Raw genomic sequence first — 21,948 nt, forward strand, 5'->3', positions numbered from 1 at the left:
AAAATAATTCATAAATGTGCAGATATAAATGTATATGGTTGCTATATGTACTTGGATTCAGGGTATAGAGCTAAGACTAAAGTAGTTAAAGGTCTATTCACACATTTCTTCTTTTTTTTTAATTATACATTTTTACAATGCCCCTTCCATTAAAGGTTTTCTTTTCATTAAACATAAAAATAATTACAAATCAATCTATGTATACTAAAAAAAAAATAGAATAGGTAAATTATTTTGATTACACAAATTAAGTGACATGACAAATAACCTACATCAGACTGATATTACAATGGTTTGTGCATCGAGAAAATGAGTCCTGAATAATCTGATACAAGGTTATAGGCCTAGAGCTCGTTGTACATCGTGCCTACCCGATTTTCCATTTATAATTATAAGTTATACTAGTATATATTTTTCGTATAATGTATGATTTGCATTTTATATTAAAACTATCTTGTATGTGAATAGACCAAATAATGGACATTAATTCAATACTAAATTATCAAAGGCAATAAACACATTAGTTATTAATAATTTTACTAGAACATGAACTGAACAAATTTCCGTAGTGCAAATTTTTGCAGGATTTGGGTAAGGTCATACCTAATAAAAAATATTAACACTTAACATGTCCACTACCCTAGATAAATTAATACAAATTAAATGAACATTGAACATACTTTACATTATCTACTCTATACATAGAGTATAACATATTTTTAGGGCTATGAATGTTTTAAAAAATATTGATTTTTACACTTATTTTTGAAATGATGTTAATTTTTAATTAATATTTTAAGATATAAAAATCTTTTAATATATTGCATGAAAATGACACTCAGAGGTAAAAAAAAAATTTTAATTTGCCAATTTAGGTTAATAAAAACTCCATAGCCCTACTTATGTAATGTACCAATAACTTGACCTAATTATTTAAATATACAATTAACTATTAATGTGATCATATCATATCAAGTATACTTTTAATTAAATTAAAATTGTTTAACCAAAATACAACATTAAAACACTATCACAAAATACATATGCATTGAAATAATTGGTTTAAACCTTAAATTTATATTTAAAATAATACACATTTACATAGTATTTACTTAAAACGTATTCTGTGGTTAAACGTTCAAAGAATATTAATTAATTAATAATTAATATTCAATATTTGACAATGGAAAATTAACATTAACAGTTAACCGCCATATATTATCATTTTTTTGTTAAAATAATACGTGATAAGTCCTATACCAAGAATCAGTAACCAGTGATGTACTATGTAACCACGATAGTAAATTGTAATATGTTATTTTTATACTTTATAACTGATTCAACCTCGATGCGGCAGGCTAGTCGCTCACTGACACCACGGTTTTCTGGTGGGAGTGTTGATAGGACATTTTTTTTTTTCTAACAGTATTGTTTATCTATCTTGCTACCTAAGATTTATTATCGATTATGATCGTTATGGGTATTGTTAAATTAAGATATCATTTCGTTTTTACTTCTGGTCTTTACTGTTGGGTTTGATAAACTACCCGGTAGCAGTAAATTGAACGAATATTTAAACAGTAATAAGTCGCGAACGGATTACTGAAATTAAATTCTATAAACGTTAAAATTATTTTTTTCAGTATATTTATAAATTTTCGTTATCGAAAATATGTATTGCCATTTGAAAATCGAAAGTTGATAGTTTTTTATCAAATAAGGGAAGAAGTTAAAATTATCAAACTTGTAACACAGTGTAAAATAGTAAAACCTAGAAAGTTAAAAAAAAAAATTATTTTAAAATTCCTAATATTTACCGAGATATTTACTGGTTCACGATAAAAAAATCACCCTGTATTATTATATCAATAACAATGGCTAAAAGCACACTGGATACGTGTACATACAACTTAGCCACGACGGGAACGCGGGCCGCCGCCGCCACCGACACTTCAACCCACCAACCAATCGAAAAACCGGCTCGCCGCACGACCTGGACCTTTAATCGCAAGTTACAACTGCGCGTGTATGGTATTATTATTATCATCGTCGTCGAAACCGCATCAGCTGTCACCGTCCAACATTATAATTTATAATACGTAATATTATTATTATTATGTGATATTATGTATATGACGTACTGATACGCTTCGCACCGCCGCCCCGACGACCGTATGAAATCATCTCGGACGATCATTCCGTTTTTATCTAAATATTTATCTCATTAATATTATTGTTGAGTATTCTTTGTTTAATAACCCAACCAAAAATACTGTCGCTTAATGACACAACCCATGTTTATAAAATACAGCTACGACAATCCGCGGCTGCGCACGACATGTCCGTGTTTGCGTTCGTACGGCCGCCCGTTCGCTTTTTTTTTTCTCACTACCCTGCGTAAAGAAGTTTAACTTCAAAAAAATCGAGAAAAGTGTGTAGAGTATTGCCACTTTTAAAATAGCAAGATACCCACTGATAGAGTTTAAGTATAGACTGTAGGGAGATAAATATATGAATTTAAATAATTATCGATCAATAGAAAAAATTGGTGGCCCTAAAAAGGGCCTTTTTAAAGAATGTTATAATATAAGTTGAATTATTTGGAACTTGTGTACTTGGTTACAGCTTTTGTTCCTTCACTGACGGCGTGCTTGGCCAATTCACCTGGCAACAACAATCGGACGGCGGTTTGGATCTCCCGACTGGTGATGGTCGACCGCTTGTTGTAGTGGGCCAGACGACTGGACTCGGCGGCGATACGTTCGAACAAATCGTTGACGAAACTGTTCATGATGCTCATTGCCTTAGAGGAGACTCCGGTGTCGGGATGTACTTGCTTCAGCACTTTGTAGATGTAGATGGCATAGGATTCTTTCCTCTTTGGCTTGCGTTTCTTGTCGGACTTGGCGATGTTTTTTTGGGCCTTGCCGGACGACTTTTTCATTGCCTTTCCTGCGGATTTACCTCCTGGAGCCATAGCTGATAATTTTTTGTAAACTGTGGTTGTTGACGATGAAGCACTTCAAATACGAATGTTGTTGAAATACACAAAGCGACTGTATATATGAATAACCCAAGGAGACACGTCAAACAGCCATTGGCCAAATTCTAATAGGTATAACAGAACAAATAGGATCCACAGTGGTTAAGTGTTCGATAAAAATAGAAGCTTCTCCGCGAAAAAACATTATCAGAATGATGATGAAAAACAACATCGTTTAGTAGTAGTTGCATATCAAACGGAGTCAAGTAATATCGTCATAACAATTCAAACTGTCCAATCGCAGTACTGTTTTCTAAATTTTGGCTATATAAGCTCCCTACCGATGGATTTTATCACCATTCAGAGTTCGAATCAGTTACAAAGCAGTCAAGCATTCAAATACAATCATGAGCGGAAGAGGTAAAGCAGGAAAATCGAAGGGAGGTAAATCCAAGACCAGGTCGTCCCGTGCTGGACTCCAGTTCCCAGTCGGTCGTATCCATCGTCTGTTGAGAAAAGGAAACTACGCCGAACGCGTCGGAGCCGGAGCACCAGTATACTTGGCCGCCGTCATGGAGTATTTGGCAGCTGAAGTGTTGGAATTGGCCGGTAACGCTGCCCGTGACAACAAGAAATCTCGTATCATTCCCAGACATTTGCAATTGGCAATCAGGAACGACGAAGAATTGAACAAACTGTTGTCCGGTGTTACAATCGCTCAAGGCGGTGTGTTGCCTAACATCCAAGCCGTTCTTTTACCCAAAAAGACCGAGAAAAAAGTCTAATAACCTAACAATTACCCATCACTTATTAAAACGGCCCTTTTCAGGGCCAACAATTATTGCGAACACTTACTTGTCCCTTCCCATCCTACTTTATTTTTTAATATAATACACCACTTTTAAACGCACCTTAAAAATGTCAACAAAATTATAAGTTATGCGAATGTTTTTAAGTCCATACTACGAGTACTTCACATGTCTTGACCAAAATAAATAATTATATAAGTTTATGTTTGAAATTTTAAAATTCCCGTTAAAATAAATATTAATTCACATTAAAACGTTTACATGCATTTCTAAATCGCAGAATTCGAATTAAATAATAAATACGTTTATATGCACCCAACTCTCGGACTAACTCAATGCGCATTAACTGCTACATATAAACGTGGTAATTGTATTCTTTAGTTTTGTTGTTGTGTTAAATTAACGTATACAATTTTATGCAATATCAGTTCAACCATTCTTTAAACGAACGTGGTTTTGAGTTGATTAAAGGGTGAGTTAGTACAAAATTTAATAAACAAAAAAGTCCAAGTAGAACTTAGTATTTAAACTTCTTAGTTTGCCTTTAAATTACTGTCATATAATTTTCAAAATTTGGTACAGAATAAAGTTTCGAACGTCCATCATTGTGGCAAGTTGTATAAATACTATATAGGTAGTACAGTGTAGGTATATTATATAACCTGTGTAAAAAATTCGGTAAATGGTGTTTGTTAACACCCCGCCCGCCAGTACATAGCATAAAATGTATCACCCCCCCCCCCCCACCACACAGACTCGCGAATATTATCACCTCGCAAAAAATATAGTGTGTGCCCTTCCTACAATAAATGATCGTATTTAGCTCGTCATGGATGATAGGTATATATCCAAAATATATATATGACCATGTTCAATAATATTTTCAAATTGTTTGAAAGCTTACAATAATTTGTAGCAAGCGGGATTCCAACATAATACTGTTAACCATAGTTAACATTTTGTTGATCCGAACACAGGGGCATACACCAAAAACATCGAGAGGTTTTTGGGGTTCTGCTAAATGAGAAAACAAAAAGCGTCGTGGAACAAAAATAATTATCTGGAACCGTATTCGAGAGAATTTATGTGGAGAACACGTCCCGTAAAATAAGATACATTTGAAACTATTTTAAAAAATATATCCGAGTTCTGGCCTCCATTCTAATTATGATAAAATAAATATTATACCTATACTTATACGTATTTTTTCTTAATTTATAAGTATAACACATTTATTTATCGCCCTCCCTACAATCACTGACATCCCAGTTAATGACATAATACTATCAATTAGACAAAAAACAAACACGGTATGGCAAAGCCACTGGGATTCCGTTCCACCTTCCAACAAACTTAAAAAGATTAAAAAATGCACAAAAAAGTGGCACATCCCGCAAAACCTAAGCAGACGACACGAAGTTGCTCTAACCAGACTAAGAATTGGACATTCTTTTCTGACACATGCTTCCCTAATAAGTAAAGACCCACCACCTATCTGCAAAGAATGCCATGAAAACCTATCCATACAACATATTATTATCCAAGACTGCCCAGCATTCCAGAACATACGAAACACACTATCGATACCAGGCAACCTAGAAGAAGCACTAAATGAAGACTACAGCACAAAAATATTAAATTTCCTCACAAAAATTAATATTATAAATAACTTATAAATCATTATTTTCAACATGCACATTATGAAAAATTTTATATATCTCAAAAATATTTATATGTTACAAATTATAATTCATAATTAATGTAACACTCACTATGTAATACTTACAAGGCTAATAACCTTAGTTGTTGAAGCCTCTTTTCATTAAAAAAAAAAAAATAAAACATTTATTTGTCGTTTGTTATTAACAAACAAATACCTACCTTTGAGTGATTTCTATTAACAATTAACTACACCCGAAATTTTTTTTTTTAAATTATTACAGTGAGGTGTGTATTTTTACACCTAATGTTTATGCAGAAATCGTAACAAAATGCAACATAATTTTGTTTAAAATCTGATCATAATGTTATATAAAAAATATAATGGTGCTGTTTAAAACGACAAGTGACGACTGGCATGGTTTAATAACTATCATCACACTTATGTGTAGAGAAAGTTAGATGATTAGGGGATAAATAAAAACAATTATTAACCAAAGTAGAACCAATTAAAGTACCCCTAAATAGTAAATATTGGTTAAGTTACCACCTACGACTTCCTACTCGTGTAATAAGAGTTAAAAAGTAGTGGCCCTGAAAAGGGCCTTTTTAAAAGAGTTTTAATACAGGTATGCAACGGGCAGCGCGTGGTAAACCATATTAACCTCCGAAACCGTACAAGGTACGTCCTTGTCGTTTTAGAGCGTAAACGACGTCCATGGCTGTTACGGTTTTCCTCTTGGCGTGTTCGGTGTATGTTACGGCATCACGAATCACGTTTTCCAGGAACACTTTCAACACTCCGCGGGTTTCTTCGTAGATCAAACCGGAGATACGTTTTACTCCGCCACGGCGAGCTAATCGACGAATGGCAGGCTTGGTTATTCCTTGGATGTTATCACGGAGCACTTTACGATGACGTTTGGCGCCTCCTTTTCCAAGACCTTTTCCTCCTTTACCGCGTCCGGTCATGATGATTTTATGTAGTTTCTAGCTGATTGCTTAAAGAGCTGCTGCGATGAACGCTGAACGTTGACTGATGCCCGGTTAACAAACGTCAATGTATTTATGCGTTTCACGGAGCACGCACGGCCAATCGAAATGCTCCATTTGTTTTCTCCCACTCCCCGATTATCGACAACGCGTCGACCAATGAGAACGGCAGATACGAATCCGTTTTGTATATAAATACTGGTGAAATTCGATTCGACGGTTATCACTGTTTTACATTTGTTCGTACATTAACATCACTAGTAATAACCAAAATCAACAATGGCCCGTACCAAGCAGACCGCACGTAAATCTACCGGAGGAAAGGCTCCCAGAAAGCAGCTGGCAACCAAAGCCGCCCGTAAGAGCGCACCCGCCACCGGAGGAGTGAAGAAACCCCATCGTTATCGTCCGGGAACCGTGGCTCTCCGTGAAATCCGTCGTTACCAGAAGAGCACGGAGCTGTTGATCCGCAAATTGCCGTTCCAACGTCTGGTGCGTGAGATCGCTCAGGATTTCAAGACCGACTTGCGTTTCCAGAGTTCCGCCGTCATGGCATTGCAGGAAGCCAGCGAAGCCTATTTGGTCGGTTTGTTCGAAGACACCAACTTGTGCGCCATCCACGCCAAGCGTGTCACGATCATGCCTAAGGACATCCAACTGGCTCGTCGTATCCGCGGTGAACGCGCCTAATCATTTTGGTCACACATACCACTTTAAAACGGCCCTTTTCAGGGCCAACACACTTGTTTTAAAAACTATTACGACTCGTCTTATTCAGTATTCTGTATTTTTTGTAATCAAATAGTTTCCCCTAATCTGTGTTGCAATAAAAATTATTTATCATTTCTCTAGACAACGGTTTCAGTTATCTACGAGTGAGTGCCTATCTAGATAATTTATTCTAACGAACTTAAAACAACTAAAATTGCAAATATTAATATATTATAATATATAATTGACGTTATTTTATATGTTTTAAAATATAACTTTTTTTTTACCTAATACTTATATCACTGAAAATTTGCAAAATTAAAAATGGAATTATCTGATATTTATCTAGATAAAAAAGTATTAGTTATCTATTCCCAACACTGCTCATAATTAAGCTGCACCTTTCTCCTCTACACATAATACTATTTAGCAAATTAATCGAGAGTGAGTTAGGTCATGTAAACAAAAACATAATAATACACAAATTATTATTTACCATGGTCTATGACCAACCGTCAAAATTATTTTAGATAATTTACATTTTTTTTTTTTATTAAGTATTCATTAAACCTGCTGATAATAATAATAAAAAAAGGTTAATGTATGTAACTTTTCGATGAATTTTGAAAAAAATCCACAGAATACAATATTACACTTACACACGGCCATATGGATATGTTTTGAATGCTTACAATACCGTTAATAATATTTAATCACAAATACATTATAATTTATAAGCATAGAAGTAGTACTTTTTTTATCGACTGTTGAAATATCATTATTAAATGGTGCCTATTTTTAAAAGTTTTACCCTGTAGAGTATTCACTTTTTTCCTACGTTATACAAAAGACCCACTTCAATAGTAGTTACTTTATGATAGAAAAAATGCAAATGTATAATACAATATTTCGATTGGTCGGTACCTACGTTAAATTAAAAATTTAAAACCGTCGAGTCAATAACATTTTGAAGTCTTTACATTAAGGACACGTAATATTTTATTTCAGTGATTGTTTTCCTACAGATTCTAATTAGGTGTACAATATATTTTGGTATACCTACATAAGTTATACTCCGCAAAAACATCCCGTTTGAATAAAATACGCTCTGTGGCTTTGCAAGTATCAAAATATACTTTTATACGTCATATTCATTGTGATACTATAAAATCAGAATTTATTATTAAAATTAAATTTATTGAGTCGAATTGTCTTTAGAATTTACATAATACTTACTTTTGTTATTAAACATTATCAACGCTGATTTTACAAGAATGTGGCTACGCTTCAACCAGCAAGTCACCAAAACAGTCCAGAAAGCAAGGCGCGGACCACCTATGGGGGCTCCAAATAAACATTTTTACTGATAATGGTAAAATAATAGTTCACTCGTCAAAGGGTTAAGTATAGGTACAACAAGGAAATATATGAACATCAACAGAATGTGTTTCGATTAATCATTAACTCACGAATTAGATTGCCAAATATTGAGCTACAATTAATATAACATTTTAATTACGTAAAAGTTTACAAACCATTAAAATTTGAATTTGCATATATCGGCTACAAGACGATTCATGATGTAATTTAGGAGATTAGCATAATACTGCTCGTACAACATAATATCCAGACCCATATAATAGAAGAAGAATATCTATCGTCGTAAGAAATTCTTCAGTTCTTATACTAAGTACCTATGCTACTATTAAAATGTTACGTTATTTGATATTTGCCCGCTTTAGGTGGTTTCGGCAACGTCCTGTAATGTCAACTCTTGTCTTCCTGGATAATAAATAATAAAATACATCATCAAGTTTCGGCAACAACACATTAAATGCTAAAAAAACACAGAGAAATATAATGGTGTATAGCGTCGGTTTACTACGCGTACAAACTTTATTATGTATCAGATGGGTACGAGACCACCAATATGATGTGAAAATAAGTTTAATTTTGTTTATTTAAAATCGAGTTTCAATCGAAATCCCTTTAATGGTGTAATACTATGATTATTTTTTAAAAATATTTAACGTGAATACCGTTAAGATTAGATTTATTGTTAAAGTCCGTGATGTAAACATTTCAATGGTATAAACGTCAATGACGCCGTACCGTAACAGTAACCTAAAACCGTCAATTTTGAAAAGCCACTGTTCATCGACATGTCGGTCTATTTGTAATATTCAAACACTCAGGGCTTGGGAAACTCGTATAGAATGTGTCTAAAAAGTTTTTGTAAATTTTAAATTGGTTCCGACCATACGGTACACCAATAAACATGGACTACGAAAACCCGGTTGGAAGCGTTGGAATTACGATCTGTGGTGGTTTTTTGTTACCAGATAGCGTCGGGACGGCTATATGGGATCGTTTGGAATTTAGTTGGCTTTTAGTAAAGATCAAAATCAGATTTTTATAACTATTTCTCGACGAGAAATCGCGAAAAACGTTTACACAACCGCTGCCGTGTCGATGACGCGAATCACGACGGTTTACTAGTCGGTACGGTACAGTATATATATTTACAAACCGTTTCGTTGCTCAGCGTTACGTTCAACAGTACAAATTTCGAGTCAGTTTTCTACGTTCAAAATCAACTCTATCATGACAGAAACTGTCGTTCCCGCCGCTCCGGCACCAGTCACTGCATCGCCAGCCGCGAAAAAATCTCCGGCCAAGAAGAAGACTGCTGCTGCTGCTGCTTCAAAGGCAAAGAAGCCCGCTGCGTCTCACCCGACCACTTCCGTGATGGTGACGTCTGCCATCAAGGAACTGAAGGAGAAGAAGGGTGCGTCTCTGCCGGCTATCAAGAAATACTTGGCTGCCAACTACAAAGTCGATCCCGCCAAGCTGGCGCCGTTCATCAGGAAATTTTTGAAAGCCGCTGTCGCCAACGGAACCGTCGTGCAGACCAAGGGCACTGGCGCTTCTGGTCACTTCAAACTGCCGGTGGCCGAGGTCAAACCGAAAAAGGCAGCTGTAGCCAAGACGAAGAAACCGGTCGTCAAAAAAGTCAAAGCCCCCGGTGCAGTAAAAAGGAAGTCGACGTCTGCTAAGAAAGTGAAGCCCGCGTCCGGCGAACCGGCAGCTAAAAAAGTTAAAAAGGCTGTCGCCGCTAAACCTAAGGTTGCCAAACCGAAGAAATCTCCGGTCAAGGCGAAAAAACCTGCTGGCGCTGTCAAACCCAAAGCGAAGAAGACTCCAACCAAGAAAACAGCAGCTCCCAAGAAGAAGTAAACTAACTGATCGTTCACTTCTCTCGTCCCCTTAAAACGGTCCTTTTCAGGACCACCAATTTCTTATACACTTAATTATTTTTCGTTGGTTATAAAACGAACTATAAATCATGTCAAGAAAAATTATCATCACGTTAAAATTATTATACTTTTAAGATCAACACTCGACAATCCGTTGATAATAATAATTATAATTTATACATATTTTTAACTTACAAGTCAATACTAACTGATCTACAGCGAATCATTTGTTACCCTTACCATATTTTGTACCAACAGTTGTAGTTGCTTCGCAGTATAAAATCGCCTACCGATTATATTATATTTTAATACCAAGCCTACTACGTTAATATGTGTATCACATATCATTTATTTTCACATACGTTCTAATATATTATTATATACAAATTACAAGCGCTTGGAACTTATTGAACTTGCATGTTTATTATTTTATTTTTGATTGTAAGTGCCTACCTGCGTTTTTAGATATGATTCACAAGAAATAATATTCACATACAAAATGTAACAATAATAAAAGATAAACAATAAATAAAACAGGTACCTACATTTTCTTCAATCATAATATTCTATTAGTTTGAACTAAAAATAGCTTGTTACAGGCTCAGTCGTCTAAAATATTTTCAAAACAGCCCATGGTTATTAACAATTAATATGGGTACTTAGGTACCTATTATTGTAATATTTGGGGCTGTGAATATTATGCATTAAAAAACCTTAAAAAATGCATTTAAATTGGCCAAAATTAATGGTATAAAATGCACTTAAAATGGTTTTTAATTTAACATTAATGTTGTTATTAGTATTATTACATGCATAATTATTAAAAAAAAAAAATTTATAAAAAAGTTGGTTTTAATTGAATTTTGATTATGAAGTTGATTGATTCTAATGCGATTCGCCTGAAACATTTAAAAAGTTTTTAAAGATTTTAACTGACGAAATTTAATTAAAAGTAGAAAATAACTATGACTTAAATATGCAAATATAACCTAAAAAATGTAAAAAAAAAAAATACAAAGTAAAAGTTTCATTGAAAAAAAAATTAACGTTTTCGTAATGTGTACAATGTTTCGAACAGATTCGTATGTCATTCAACGACGTCACAGCCACCGAATAATCGGATCAGAAACGAATCGCACGCGTTGTCAGATCATTACAGCGGCACACGAGACGGGCAACTCAAACGAGAGCGATACACCCGTAACGCGGAACTCTGACGAGTCACTGGAACTGTGCCTATGCTCGCAAGACAAGACGTACGCGCGACTTGTCATTTCTGCGGAACGTAACTCGCCGTAACTATGCGCGTATTATGTCGACAATGACGATAAAGCACAGGGAAACGGGATTTTACGAATATACGTTCTGTTTGGGAAACATACTTGAACACTTATACGAATAACGTATTCCTACGAATGACTGTTTATCACTTAACACGGAAACAGAAAAAATAAAATATGCATTAACGCAAATATTTAATACAGATGTGACGATCAGTGTTGGCGCAAACGCAACAAACCAACCACTGACGCACTGCCCGAACGGTGTCAGACTTATATTATAGGCCAAAGAACAAGGCCAAGGTCGAATTTTGTTTGTATTAACCTACCTGAGCTCGGCCTGCGAATAGGTATGAATAAAATCGCCATTTAATAATACGAGTACAGGTATGAAGTAGTAATGTAATGTGCAGGCAACATAATAATATGTTAAAGATCAAAAAATATGGATACCCGATGCCTTCCCTAATCGCGCAAGTCTGCCCGGGATGGGTCTTGCTACAACGGAGGACGGACAGTGAATGTCAATGCGGGTCGTTTCACCGGACCTTTTATACCCGGTTTATTAGCGATTACGCAAGACCGGTATCGTGTTCTGTGACAGATAACAAGAAACCGTAGAAACCCCAATAGTGCAATGGCCGATAAACGTGCAATTTAAATAAAAGTTATTAAGAGAATAAAATAATTATAATAACAATAAAAATAGTAGTATTAATAATAATAAGATTAGGAATAAGAATAATAAAAAGAAAAGAAGAATCTAGAACCTTATCCATAGGCGTGCGCACCGTGGGTTCCGGGTGTGCCTGGGCACCCCCCGACATGTAATTGGGGCCCTAAAATTTAAGTCCTATAGCATATACATGGGTCCGTATTTTAACTAATGTTACTAGAATAAAAATGGTATTTTTTCTAAAATATGTGGTAAAAAAATTATGTTTTGGGATAAAAAAAATAATACAACGTAAAATATTTTAAATTTGCGTGGTAAAACTTATTATGATTATAACAGCTAGATGTTATTGACTACAAAAGTAAAAATAATAAATAAATATTGCAATTATCTTGAAAATAGATTTTAGATTCAACTATCTAATGAAATATTATATAATTTGGTATTAGTAATACCACTGATAAATATGTGATATAATTATGTAAGTAATGTTTATTCGTGCATAATAATTTATTAAAATATATGTACATGTATTGTTAAGAGAGGGCCTGAATTGAGAAAAGGGCCCGAAAAAATTACAGGCACCCCCTGAAATTCTGGTCTGCGCACGCCTATGACCTTATCCGTGCATCCACAACGAACGGAAAAATCCTCCCTCTCGGACAAAAAATTAAAAGTTAAAATATTAAACAATTATTTATTATGTACAAACTTTTCACGGGATTTTAAGACTTTTCCAGAATTTTTTGCAACACGTTCTTTTCGTATTCGCGTACCTAGTTTGCGTCTTTTGAAAGCCGTGCGTATATACGTTTTTTCGCCGTATGCGTTCCTAGCGGTTGCGATCGCGGTAACGAGTACTACCGACGACGACAGTCCCCCTGACGTTTTTCTTCGTCCTTTTTATTTTTGCACATAGGATCGCGGATGCCGATCGATGTACGTGATATTAATTCTATTGTTATTGCTGTATAATGTATACGTAAATCATATACGTTTGTTTCGAAGCCCATTTATCGATGTACAATACTGCTTTTTTTTTTTTTATTCAATAAATTGCATCACATATTTATATTATTTTTGTTGTTCTCGGTAGCTAAACTTTTACCTCATATATTATACTTATATCTTCAACCACGGGTTGTGCTGTATACCATAAAATCGTTTCTCGACGACGTTTGTGTCGCACAATACTGTATGTCTTTATTCATGTACATGGGTGTATTGGTGTATATATATAAAAAGGTAAGAATAGTTATAACATGTTATGTATCTTTATAAATCGTAAATTAAATTATAATGTCATTATCCAATCAAATGTGTAATAAATAAATAAGTATTTCTTTATTTTAAAATATTTTTATATAATATATGTAATGATTTTTGGAGATTATGGGTGGCTGAAGGAGATGTGGGGTGGTTTTCGTCCGCACAGTAATGTGATATTGAATTTTGTGTGGAACGCTCGTTCATTCAACATCTACTGAGTCCCCCCCCTTTTCCAGTTTTTTCCAAATCAAGCACTGATTATTATAAGGTATAAGTTGCACTAATTATTCAAAAAGAAAGCTGAATTTTGATTCAATGTTGCAAAAAATAAAGTATGTGAACCATAATAATAATAGCTGTGTCAATCAGTGTCCTAAACATTTTTGTAAAATCAAGCGTACCTACATAATTACGTCACATAAAATTGAAATCATACATCAGTAAATTTATTAAAAAATATATATACATCGGTATATTAATTTTGAATCTATATATTTATATAAATCATATAAATGTTTGCTTGAATTAATTTTGTACTTGACTTATAACTTTAAGAATTATCCTTATATTTGTTTGTATTGCAGGTTTAGGTCATTTTCTGCTGCCTTTTTAACATATGCCAATGCACTTCCATCTCCTTTTTTCTTATCCATAGCGTTGAGTGTACTGCAGACTACTTCAATACAATTAGCAGCTAAAAAAAAAACAAAATTTTCAGACCTAAGTCTTTAAAAATTACCACCCAAGACATAGTAACTAATATGACAACAGTTTTATCGACTTAAGACGGTTTTGTATTATTAATTCAAATTCGAACGTAATATAAATTTAATACAATGATGTGTATGGTAAATCTAAGTATACTGGGTCTGGGTGATTCATTAACAATAGATAGGGCACTTATTAGTTATTATAATATAACAAATTATTAACTTTTTGACAATATTATTTTATGCAATTTTAAGACCTTTAAAAAACAATATGTATTATTACTATTCTTTATCTTAAACACTTTATATTCTGAACGGAGTGATGAATGTATTGATTTTACAATGATGTATGTTTTTTTTTGTCTGTCATCAAGTTTTTAATAGTAATAGTTTTCTAAAGCGTCAGGAAAAACCCTAAAAAAGTAACCGAAAAACGGGAATTTGTACGCATAATCAGTTTTTGACAAAATCGTTTTATTTTTTTTTATTTTACTGTAACTCAAATACGAATCATTGTAAATACATGAAATTTTTACCAGATGTTTATATTCATGTTATCTATATACGATTAAATTCAAAATATTTTGACTTTTTTTAAGCTATTTGCAGACAATTGAAATTTTCGATTTTTCTAAATTGTTTTTCTTGAAAAGCCTATAAAATAATTTGATAATCCAAAAAATCTTTAAAATTTAATACCTACAAGATTTATTATAAGTTGTACTGATCGTAGTTAAAAAAAAATCAAAAATCGTTAGTCACAATTTTTGTTTTTAAGCATTTCAAATTTCAAATGTTTACAAAATATGTCAAAATCGCTAAAATGTGCAAGTAATTTTGAAGTTGAAATTTCATAAAATGTATGTGATTTATACCTAAGGTTAAAAAACTCAATACAAAGTTCCCCATAACTTTTTTCTTTAAAGAACTATAAAAATACTCCCGCGTCAATATAGAAAAATTTTTATAAGCGCATGAAATTTAATTTTTTACGAAATCCTAAAACGATTTAAAACACGTTGTTATTTAAAAAATATAAGTAGTAACTTTCACCGGTAATTGAGAAAAATAAATTATAATTTAAATATAGGTAATAATATAATAACAACAGACTGACAAATCATCGTTTTTCGTATACAATGATACCTGCCGGCTGTCTTTGCATTCAAATTTAATAAACCCATTATAGTGCCCTACTCACCATCTCTTTGCTATACTCTGGCCACTGAGAGAGCGCTTCTCCTTCGTGCATCCAAATGATTGAGCTCCACGGTTTCATGCTCAAATATATCATGCTCTACTACGTAATCGCGTGTGAAAGAGCGAGAATGGACGAATTTTGGTCGCCGCCCAGAAGCACTCTCTTGATGGCCGGAGTATATACAGCAGAGCGATACCCACTTTTCCAACCATTTTTTTTAATAAGCTATAGATTTTTAATTCGATTTTACACAGCAAAATATTTTTTGGAGTCATTTAAAACATTAAAGTTGGATTTTGGTCAAGTAATTTTTTGACATCACAAGAATGATATAACTTGTCTGATATTTGATTTTTATAGATCAAAATACTTCAAATAATACTTTGTTTAGAATATGAGATTATTTAATTAAAATGTGTAAGTTATCATTCAAAGAGTAAATATTTAAAACATTTTAACTTTAAGTAAATAGTATTAAAAATATAAATGACATTTAATTTACATAAAATCGTGTAAAAGAAATATTTTCAAAAAAGATTTGTTTTTTGAAATAATGAGTGTTTATATAATATTATGTTCTATTAGGTATATAAAAGTAAAATCTATATTTTTAGATTTCTTGTATTATATTTAATATATTATTATTAGAATATCTATACATACCATTAGGTACCGTAGGTAAAACCATTAAATAATAAAACCCTATTGCTGAAAAATAGAAATATAGTTTATTATATTATGTATAATACGAGTACTAATGACGTACATGAAAATTTAGTTAAAAAAAAAGACAAATACTTAATGAACTCTAGATTTTAATTTATATGTTTTAAAAATATGTGAATGAAAATATTTTATACAATCATATTTTAATTATTTCGATTATAATTATTAAATTAAAAGATATTTACAATCTGATACAAACAAAAAAATATTCGTTTCTTGCGAGTCAGCAAATCTTATTGAAAATCTTTTTAAAATTCAATATTAAAATGTGGCTTCGATGTATAAAATAATGTATAATATATCGTCGAGTATAAAATATGCGATGAACTTGGTTTTAGTCACAAAACCATACTGTTTTATTAATACAGGTAGATTATTATTTTATTATAATGTCATATTAGTCCATGAAAATAATGTACACGATTCGTATAATTTTACTATAAATATGTAATTTTCCTTTCTATCTTAAGTTTGTATTATTTTCATAATATAAATTCACATTGTCAACAGTATTAATACTTTATAAATGTTTGGGTTAGATTTAATTATAATTAATTTTAAAAAGTAAAACAAAAATTAAAAAATCAAATTTTCAAAAGATTCTTACCATACATTGTTTCCTCTAAAAAAATAAAATGGAAATATAATATTGTAATATTTTAATTCAGTCAAGCTAAGCATGCAAAAATTAAATGTATGATTAAAAATCTACAAAATGGAGAAATTATCGAGGTAAATTAAGTATTAACAACTTTAAAACATTAGCTCGGGGGGACCGTGGGAATAATTTCTATCAGAGTCTGGTAGATTGAAAAATGAATTAATAAATGCAAGGTCTTGTGATAAAATAAATATGTTTTTATAATGGTAATACTTTTTTTTATTGCTACAGCGTCAGCAAAATACTTGTTAACTTAAATAATACTTTTATTTTATTATAAAATTCGATACCCTTATTGTCAAAATGCAATGCACATGCATATTAATTATATTATTTACTTATTCAAGATAAATATTACATAAATATAATAAATAATAATATAGAATATATTATAACAATAACTATAAATAATTATGTGAAGATAAAAAATGCCTCTTCGCCTATACCGTCCAATTTTATAAATGCAGTTAGACTTAGCTGGCTTGATAGTATTATTACAAGATCTTATAACATGCTTGAAATTCTGAGCTAATTTATAAATGATTAAATAGAATATGAATTGCCGTTTTCCACAATTTAGGAATTGTTAATTTGGTCGCAATTACTAGGATCATAGTTTTTTTTTTATTTATATTTAAGAGGTTAGTAGTAATAGCGACTCTTTGAATACAATTGTATTTTAATACAAAAATTAAAAGAAATTAATATGTTAAAGTAAGATTTTATGAGGCTCCGACCATTTGCAGCTTTCTGCATAACGTCTATTATTCTGCCGATCCTTTCTTTAGACTGCATTCGTGTTGTTTAAAAAGGAAAGTGTTTAATTTTTTTTTGACAACGATTAACATCAAATTATTAGTTACTAAAATATTCTATCTTTAACTGTACGTACCATTATATTTGTTTTTAATATCGTGATTATTTGCGTTATATTTAGCTGTAAAATACAAATTCAATCATAGTAATGTGTTTATAATCCATTATGAAAACCATTATGATTCTACAGTAATGATGCGCCTTCAACAACAACATTGATGTGTATAATTATTATACTTATACATATTGTGAAACAATCAATATAATATAATATATAAAAAGTATAAGATAATGTTATAAAAAATTTAGTTTCTTGATGCACCATTCACATACATTTCGGAGACAAACTCTGACATGACGTCTTGGTTAAGATAATTATATACTTTTATTAAATAAAAATATATTTATACTAGATATAATTACGTACCTTGTACCGAGTCTTTCGCTGTAAATAAAAAATAAAATATAATTAATATGATGATATACAAAACATAACTAAAAGAAAAAAATAATTGGCAATGTAATGTAATGTATGTTATGTTAAATTTAGCTATAATCCCAAGAGAGAAGAAAAGCAAAGGAACGAGTTATCTATAAAGAAATAAGAAAGGAATAGTAATTTTTTTCGTCTAAGAATGAAAATCTTTTAAAGAAATTTAAATTTTTTTTTATTGTCAGAATAATTATATAACGCCATAGCATAACCGTTGTTAACAAAAATATGATTTGATATGTATCGATTAATACCATTATAAATTAAGGGTAATAAAGTAAAAAGGGTATATAAAACAAAATAAGGTAATTCAGTTAAGGAATAGTATTGGTGGGGACTTGAAAAGAACGAACACTTAGTAGATACTGAATATCAAGAAACGACTAACCAAAGTTTTAAAACAAAATATCAATGCATATCTTATCCATAACAAAATATTGGAAGCTTATCAGCTATAATGTTTCATAAATAATAAGTTATCAAATTAATTAATATATTGCACAAATATTCCAAAAAACACGTCGGTAAAATAATTTAAAATAGAAAAAATGAACGGCTTATGTCTTATTCTTAACAGTATTAATCCAAAATAAATATATGTTTATATTATGATATTCTTATTAGTTGTACATACTTATATCCAAACGTGTATCATCAGAAAATTTTCCTGAAAAACCAAAAAAAGTATTGTATTACAGCAGCAGCGTATAATATTACTTAAATATAATATAAAAAGAAAACTATACATATATGAAGATATAGTATAAATCATAGGGTTATTTAAATACTGATATTTTAAACTTTTCACTAAAAAAAATAATAATAATAATATCAAGCAACTTTTCATACCAGTATATCCAAGAAATGTTAATGTTTCTATTAATACATAAAATGATTAGAAAAAAAACAAAACTATCAATATTGACATAAATTATAATACCTATGTAGTAATAGATTCCCATTGAACATAATACACAAGTCCTGATATGTTTACTTTCTCTGTATAGATCCTCCGCAATTCACACCCACAAAAGAGTTGCAATTTACCTTTTCACTGTTCCTTATCAAGTCATTAACGGATGAACTTATGAAAAAGAGGTTGATGCAAGGTTATCAAATTAACTATATAAAAATAAATTGTTCTGGAATTTTGCAAATCTACTTAAATTTTCACGGGTTTTGACAAGTGAAAAATAACAATAGTTTTGGAAAAAAAAAAAATTCTACTACCACATGAAAATTGAAATATGCGAATCCTGTGTATAATATTATCTATACTAAATTTGACTTACATCTTGGTCTTAAGTTTAATGATTAAATTGTTATAAATAATACTAAAAGCAACTAGCAAGTGGAAGGATAAATTCAATACCTATTGGGTGTTGGGAGACTATGTACAGGTATTAAGTGACCGAAGTTTTATTATGTCCAATGGTGTACACTTAAAGTGTGTATTAAAGTGCAGTTTTGTGTCAATTTTTTCCGATATATTTTCAATTTTAACTGAACTTTAAACTTTAGTATACAATAGCTATACGGGTATAACAATTAACAAGTATATTAATATGCAATATTTGGAACTTACGTGTACAGTCATCTATAATTGAAAAAAAAACATTTAAATAAAATTATTCAACGAAGTTATTAAACATATTATTACAAAAGCCTGTATTATAAAATAAAAATATATTTGTAAAAATGTTTACTGTAATATTAAATAATAAATTTGTTATTAAATATTGAATGAAATTATATTATTATTATATTAATTATTAATTATTTAATTACAATACATAAATAATACACCTATAATAATAGTAAAACAGTTAGGTACCTAAAAAGTCGCCTTGTGCATAAGAAGTAATGGCAAAGAGAACCATTGTTAAAGTTATTAAGTTACGTTCAGCCGAAACCATTTTCATTTTAATTTAGTAAAAGTAAAACAGAGTATGTACTATGTAGAATATAAAGTTTAAGTAAATTGAACGATTTAAAAAATAATACTTCACGTACAGCATTTTATATCGATAAAATAAGAAATTAAATAAAGAAAAATATGTTTTCAGTAAACAGAAAATAATGCAAATAACATTTTTTTTTAAAGTACAAACACATGTTTTTTAAGATAAATAACGTACTAAAAAATAAGTTATCAGGTGGAGAAGTTATACTATTTTATATTATTATGATGTATAGAATACTCTATATACTATAGAGTATAGAGTGTACCAACTACCTGTATATATCTGGAGTAAAGTTAGTCACTGTATCTATTGTGTTTATAGTTCAACTTCAAATCCAATACATTTCGTAATAACGTCATCAAATTTAAGTTATCTTAGTAATTTACAACTCATGATATAGAATTTGGATTTTGAACCAAAGTAAATCCTTAAAAAAGCATTTTATATAGCCGAAAAAATCAAAAAAAAAAAAACAATATATTTTATTAAATTTAATTCTAAAAAAATAATGTATTTATACATTAAACTGTATGTATATTAAAGAATGAATTCACGAGTTTAAGATCATATATTCGGTGAAATTATTTTTGCTAAAACTCATCTTATTGAGCGCTAATACATTTTTGATACATAGAAAATAACCTTTCCACATCAATTGAAGTACTTAATTATTTAATTTTTTTGCTGATTAAGTTTAACAAAATTATAATTAACATTTATTACATATTTATTTATATGTTTAGAGACCAGTTTTCAATTTTTAGGGTAGGGAACTTTAATCTTTAAGAAGCCACCATTCCCATTTCAAAAAAATATAAATGTAAATGTTATTTCACAAATGTATTATAACTTAAAATCACATAGATTTCGTTGTGATGGTCCTTTGCGAACTAAATGACGTCATAAATTATAGAATTATTATTTAGTTATATCATGTTTAATTGTAATTCGCAATGTCAAATTGTTTTATATTTTATCTTAAGTCACAGTCTAAAAAGGTAAAACTCAAGTACTCGCAAGTTTACACAAATGGACTGCTGTAGTAGAGCACAGACTGTCCAGATGGCAATAGGTATGTATACCAAAATGGAAATTGTATAGACACGCGAAACACTAAAAAAATACAGTAAAATAAATAAAGGTGTCGACTTACAACCAAGAAAACAGCAGCTTGAATAGGTCACTTTTAATGTAAAAGAATTAATAGGTATTAGTGATTCGCGAACATTTACAGTGTAATATGAATAACTTGGCAATCACATGCGATTATACACGAGTAAAAAATATTTAATAAAAAAGCTAGTGGCGATTTGCGCAAACTTGAATACAATAAGTATTAAAATAAAAAGTGGCGATATGCACACATGCGATTAAGTACAATAAAATAAAATGTAACGATAACATTTGAAAAAAATAAAGAAATATTTCACAAATTAGTCTTTAGGATTTATATTCTTGATTTTAACGTTTTTTATCGTAGGTGTTTACAAGGTTAAAGATCATCTATCTACAACCATGATTACCTACTTATTAGTTATCACCTAATAATAAACCCATATACCTAATAATATTTTAAACATTAAAAGCAAGTTTTTACGGAGATCTGCACAAAAGCTTTCTGTCAAAAACTGTTTACTGTACCAGCGCTCGTAATCTGTCCAACGTCAATAGATGACCCGAAAAGAGATTTGTATTAAAATTTGAACATGTTTTATCAGCTGGGTGTAACGGGCCAATCAA

At 31.0% G+C, this 21,948-nt stretch overlaps 6 protein-coding genes across 6 annotated transcripts; 3 read left to right on the forward strand and 3 right to left on the reverse strand.

The window, feature by feature from the left end:
* Positions 1 to 2,554: 2,554 nt before the first annotated feature.
* On the reverse strand, positions 2,555 to 3,049 carry LOC132921895 (histone H2B-like). The gene has a single exon (XM_060985138.1). It carries the CDS (start codon positions 2,975 to 2,977, stop codon positions 2,597 to 2,599), a length of 381 nt encoding a protein of 126 aa, XP_060841121.1. The 5' UTR covers positions 2,978 to 3,049; the 3' UTR covers positions 2,555 to 2,596.
* Positions 3,050 to 3,325: 276 nt separating this feature from the next.
* On the forward strand, positions 3,326 to 3,821 carry LOC132921899 (histone H2A). Its single transcript, XM_060985141.1, has one exon. The coding sequence runs from the start codon at positions 3,391 to 3,393 to the stop codon at positions 3,766 to 3,768; it is 378 nt and encodes a 125-aa protein (XP_060841124.1). The 5' UTR covers positions 3,326 to 3,390; the 3' UTR covers positions 3,769 to 3,821.
* A 2,216-nt stretch (positions 3,822 to 6,037) lies between these two features.
* On the reverse strand, positions 6,038 to 6,501 carry LOC132921907 (histone H4). The gene has a single exon (XM_060985149.1). It carries the CDS (start codon positions 6,421 to 6,423, stop codon positions 6,112 to 6,114), a length of 312 nt encoding a protein of 103 aa, XP_060841132.1. The 5' UTR covers positions 6,424 to 6,501; the 3' UTR covers positions 6,038 to 6,111.
* Positions 6,502 to 6,636: 135 nt separating this feature from the next.
* LOC132921889 (histone H3) lies at positions 6,637 to 7,177 on the forward strand. The gene has a single exon (XM_060985131.1). It carries the CDS (start codon positions 6,724 to 6,726, stop codon positions 7,132 to 7,134), a length of 411 nt encoding a protein of 136 aa, XP_060841114.1. The 5' UTR covers positions 6,637 to 6,723; the 3' UTR covers positions 7,135 to 7,177.
* Positions 7,178 to 9,684: 2,507 nt separating this feature from the next.
* LOC132921885 (histone H1A, sperm-like) lies at positions 9,685 to 10,805 on the forward strand. Its single transcript, XM_060985126.1, has one exon. It carries the CDS (start codon positions 9,760 to 9,762, stop codon positions 10,390 to 10,392), a length of 633 nt encoding a protein of 210 aa, XP_060841109.1. The 5' UTR covers positions 9,685 to 9,759; the 3' UTR covers positions 10,393 to 10,805.
* A 3,256-nt stretch (positions 10,806 to 14,061) lies between these two features.
* Positions 14,062 to 20,220, reverse strand: LOC132922882 (uncharacterized). Its single transcript, XM_060986607.1, has 9 exons — positions 20,079 to 20,220; positions 19,830 to 19,841; positions 19,094 to 19,120; positions 18,879 to 18,911; positions 18,179 to 18,196; positions 17,828 to 17,872; positions 16,882 to 16,896; positions 16,212 to 16,256; positions 14,062 to 14,331 (listed from the first exon to the last, which is right to left on the reverse strand). The coding sequence occupies exons 1-9, from the start codon at positions 20,164 to 20,166 to the stop codon at positions 14,201 to 14,203; spliced, it is 414 nt and encodes a 137-aa protein (XP_060842590.1). The 5' UTR covers positions 20,167 to 20,220; the 3' UTR covers positions 14,062 to 14,200.
* Positions 20,221 to 21,948: the final 1,728 nt, after the last annotated feature.

This window comes from Rhopalosiphum padi, chromosome 2 (genome assembly GCF_020882245.1).
Source record: "Rhopalosiphum padi isolate XX-2018 chromosome 2, ASM2088224v1, whole genome shotgun sequence".
Taxonomy (NCBI): domain Eukaryota; kingdom Metazoa; phylum Arthropoda; class Insecta; order Hemiptera; family Aphididae; genus Rhopalosiphum; species Rhopalosiphum padi.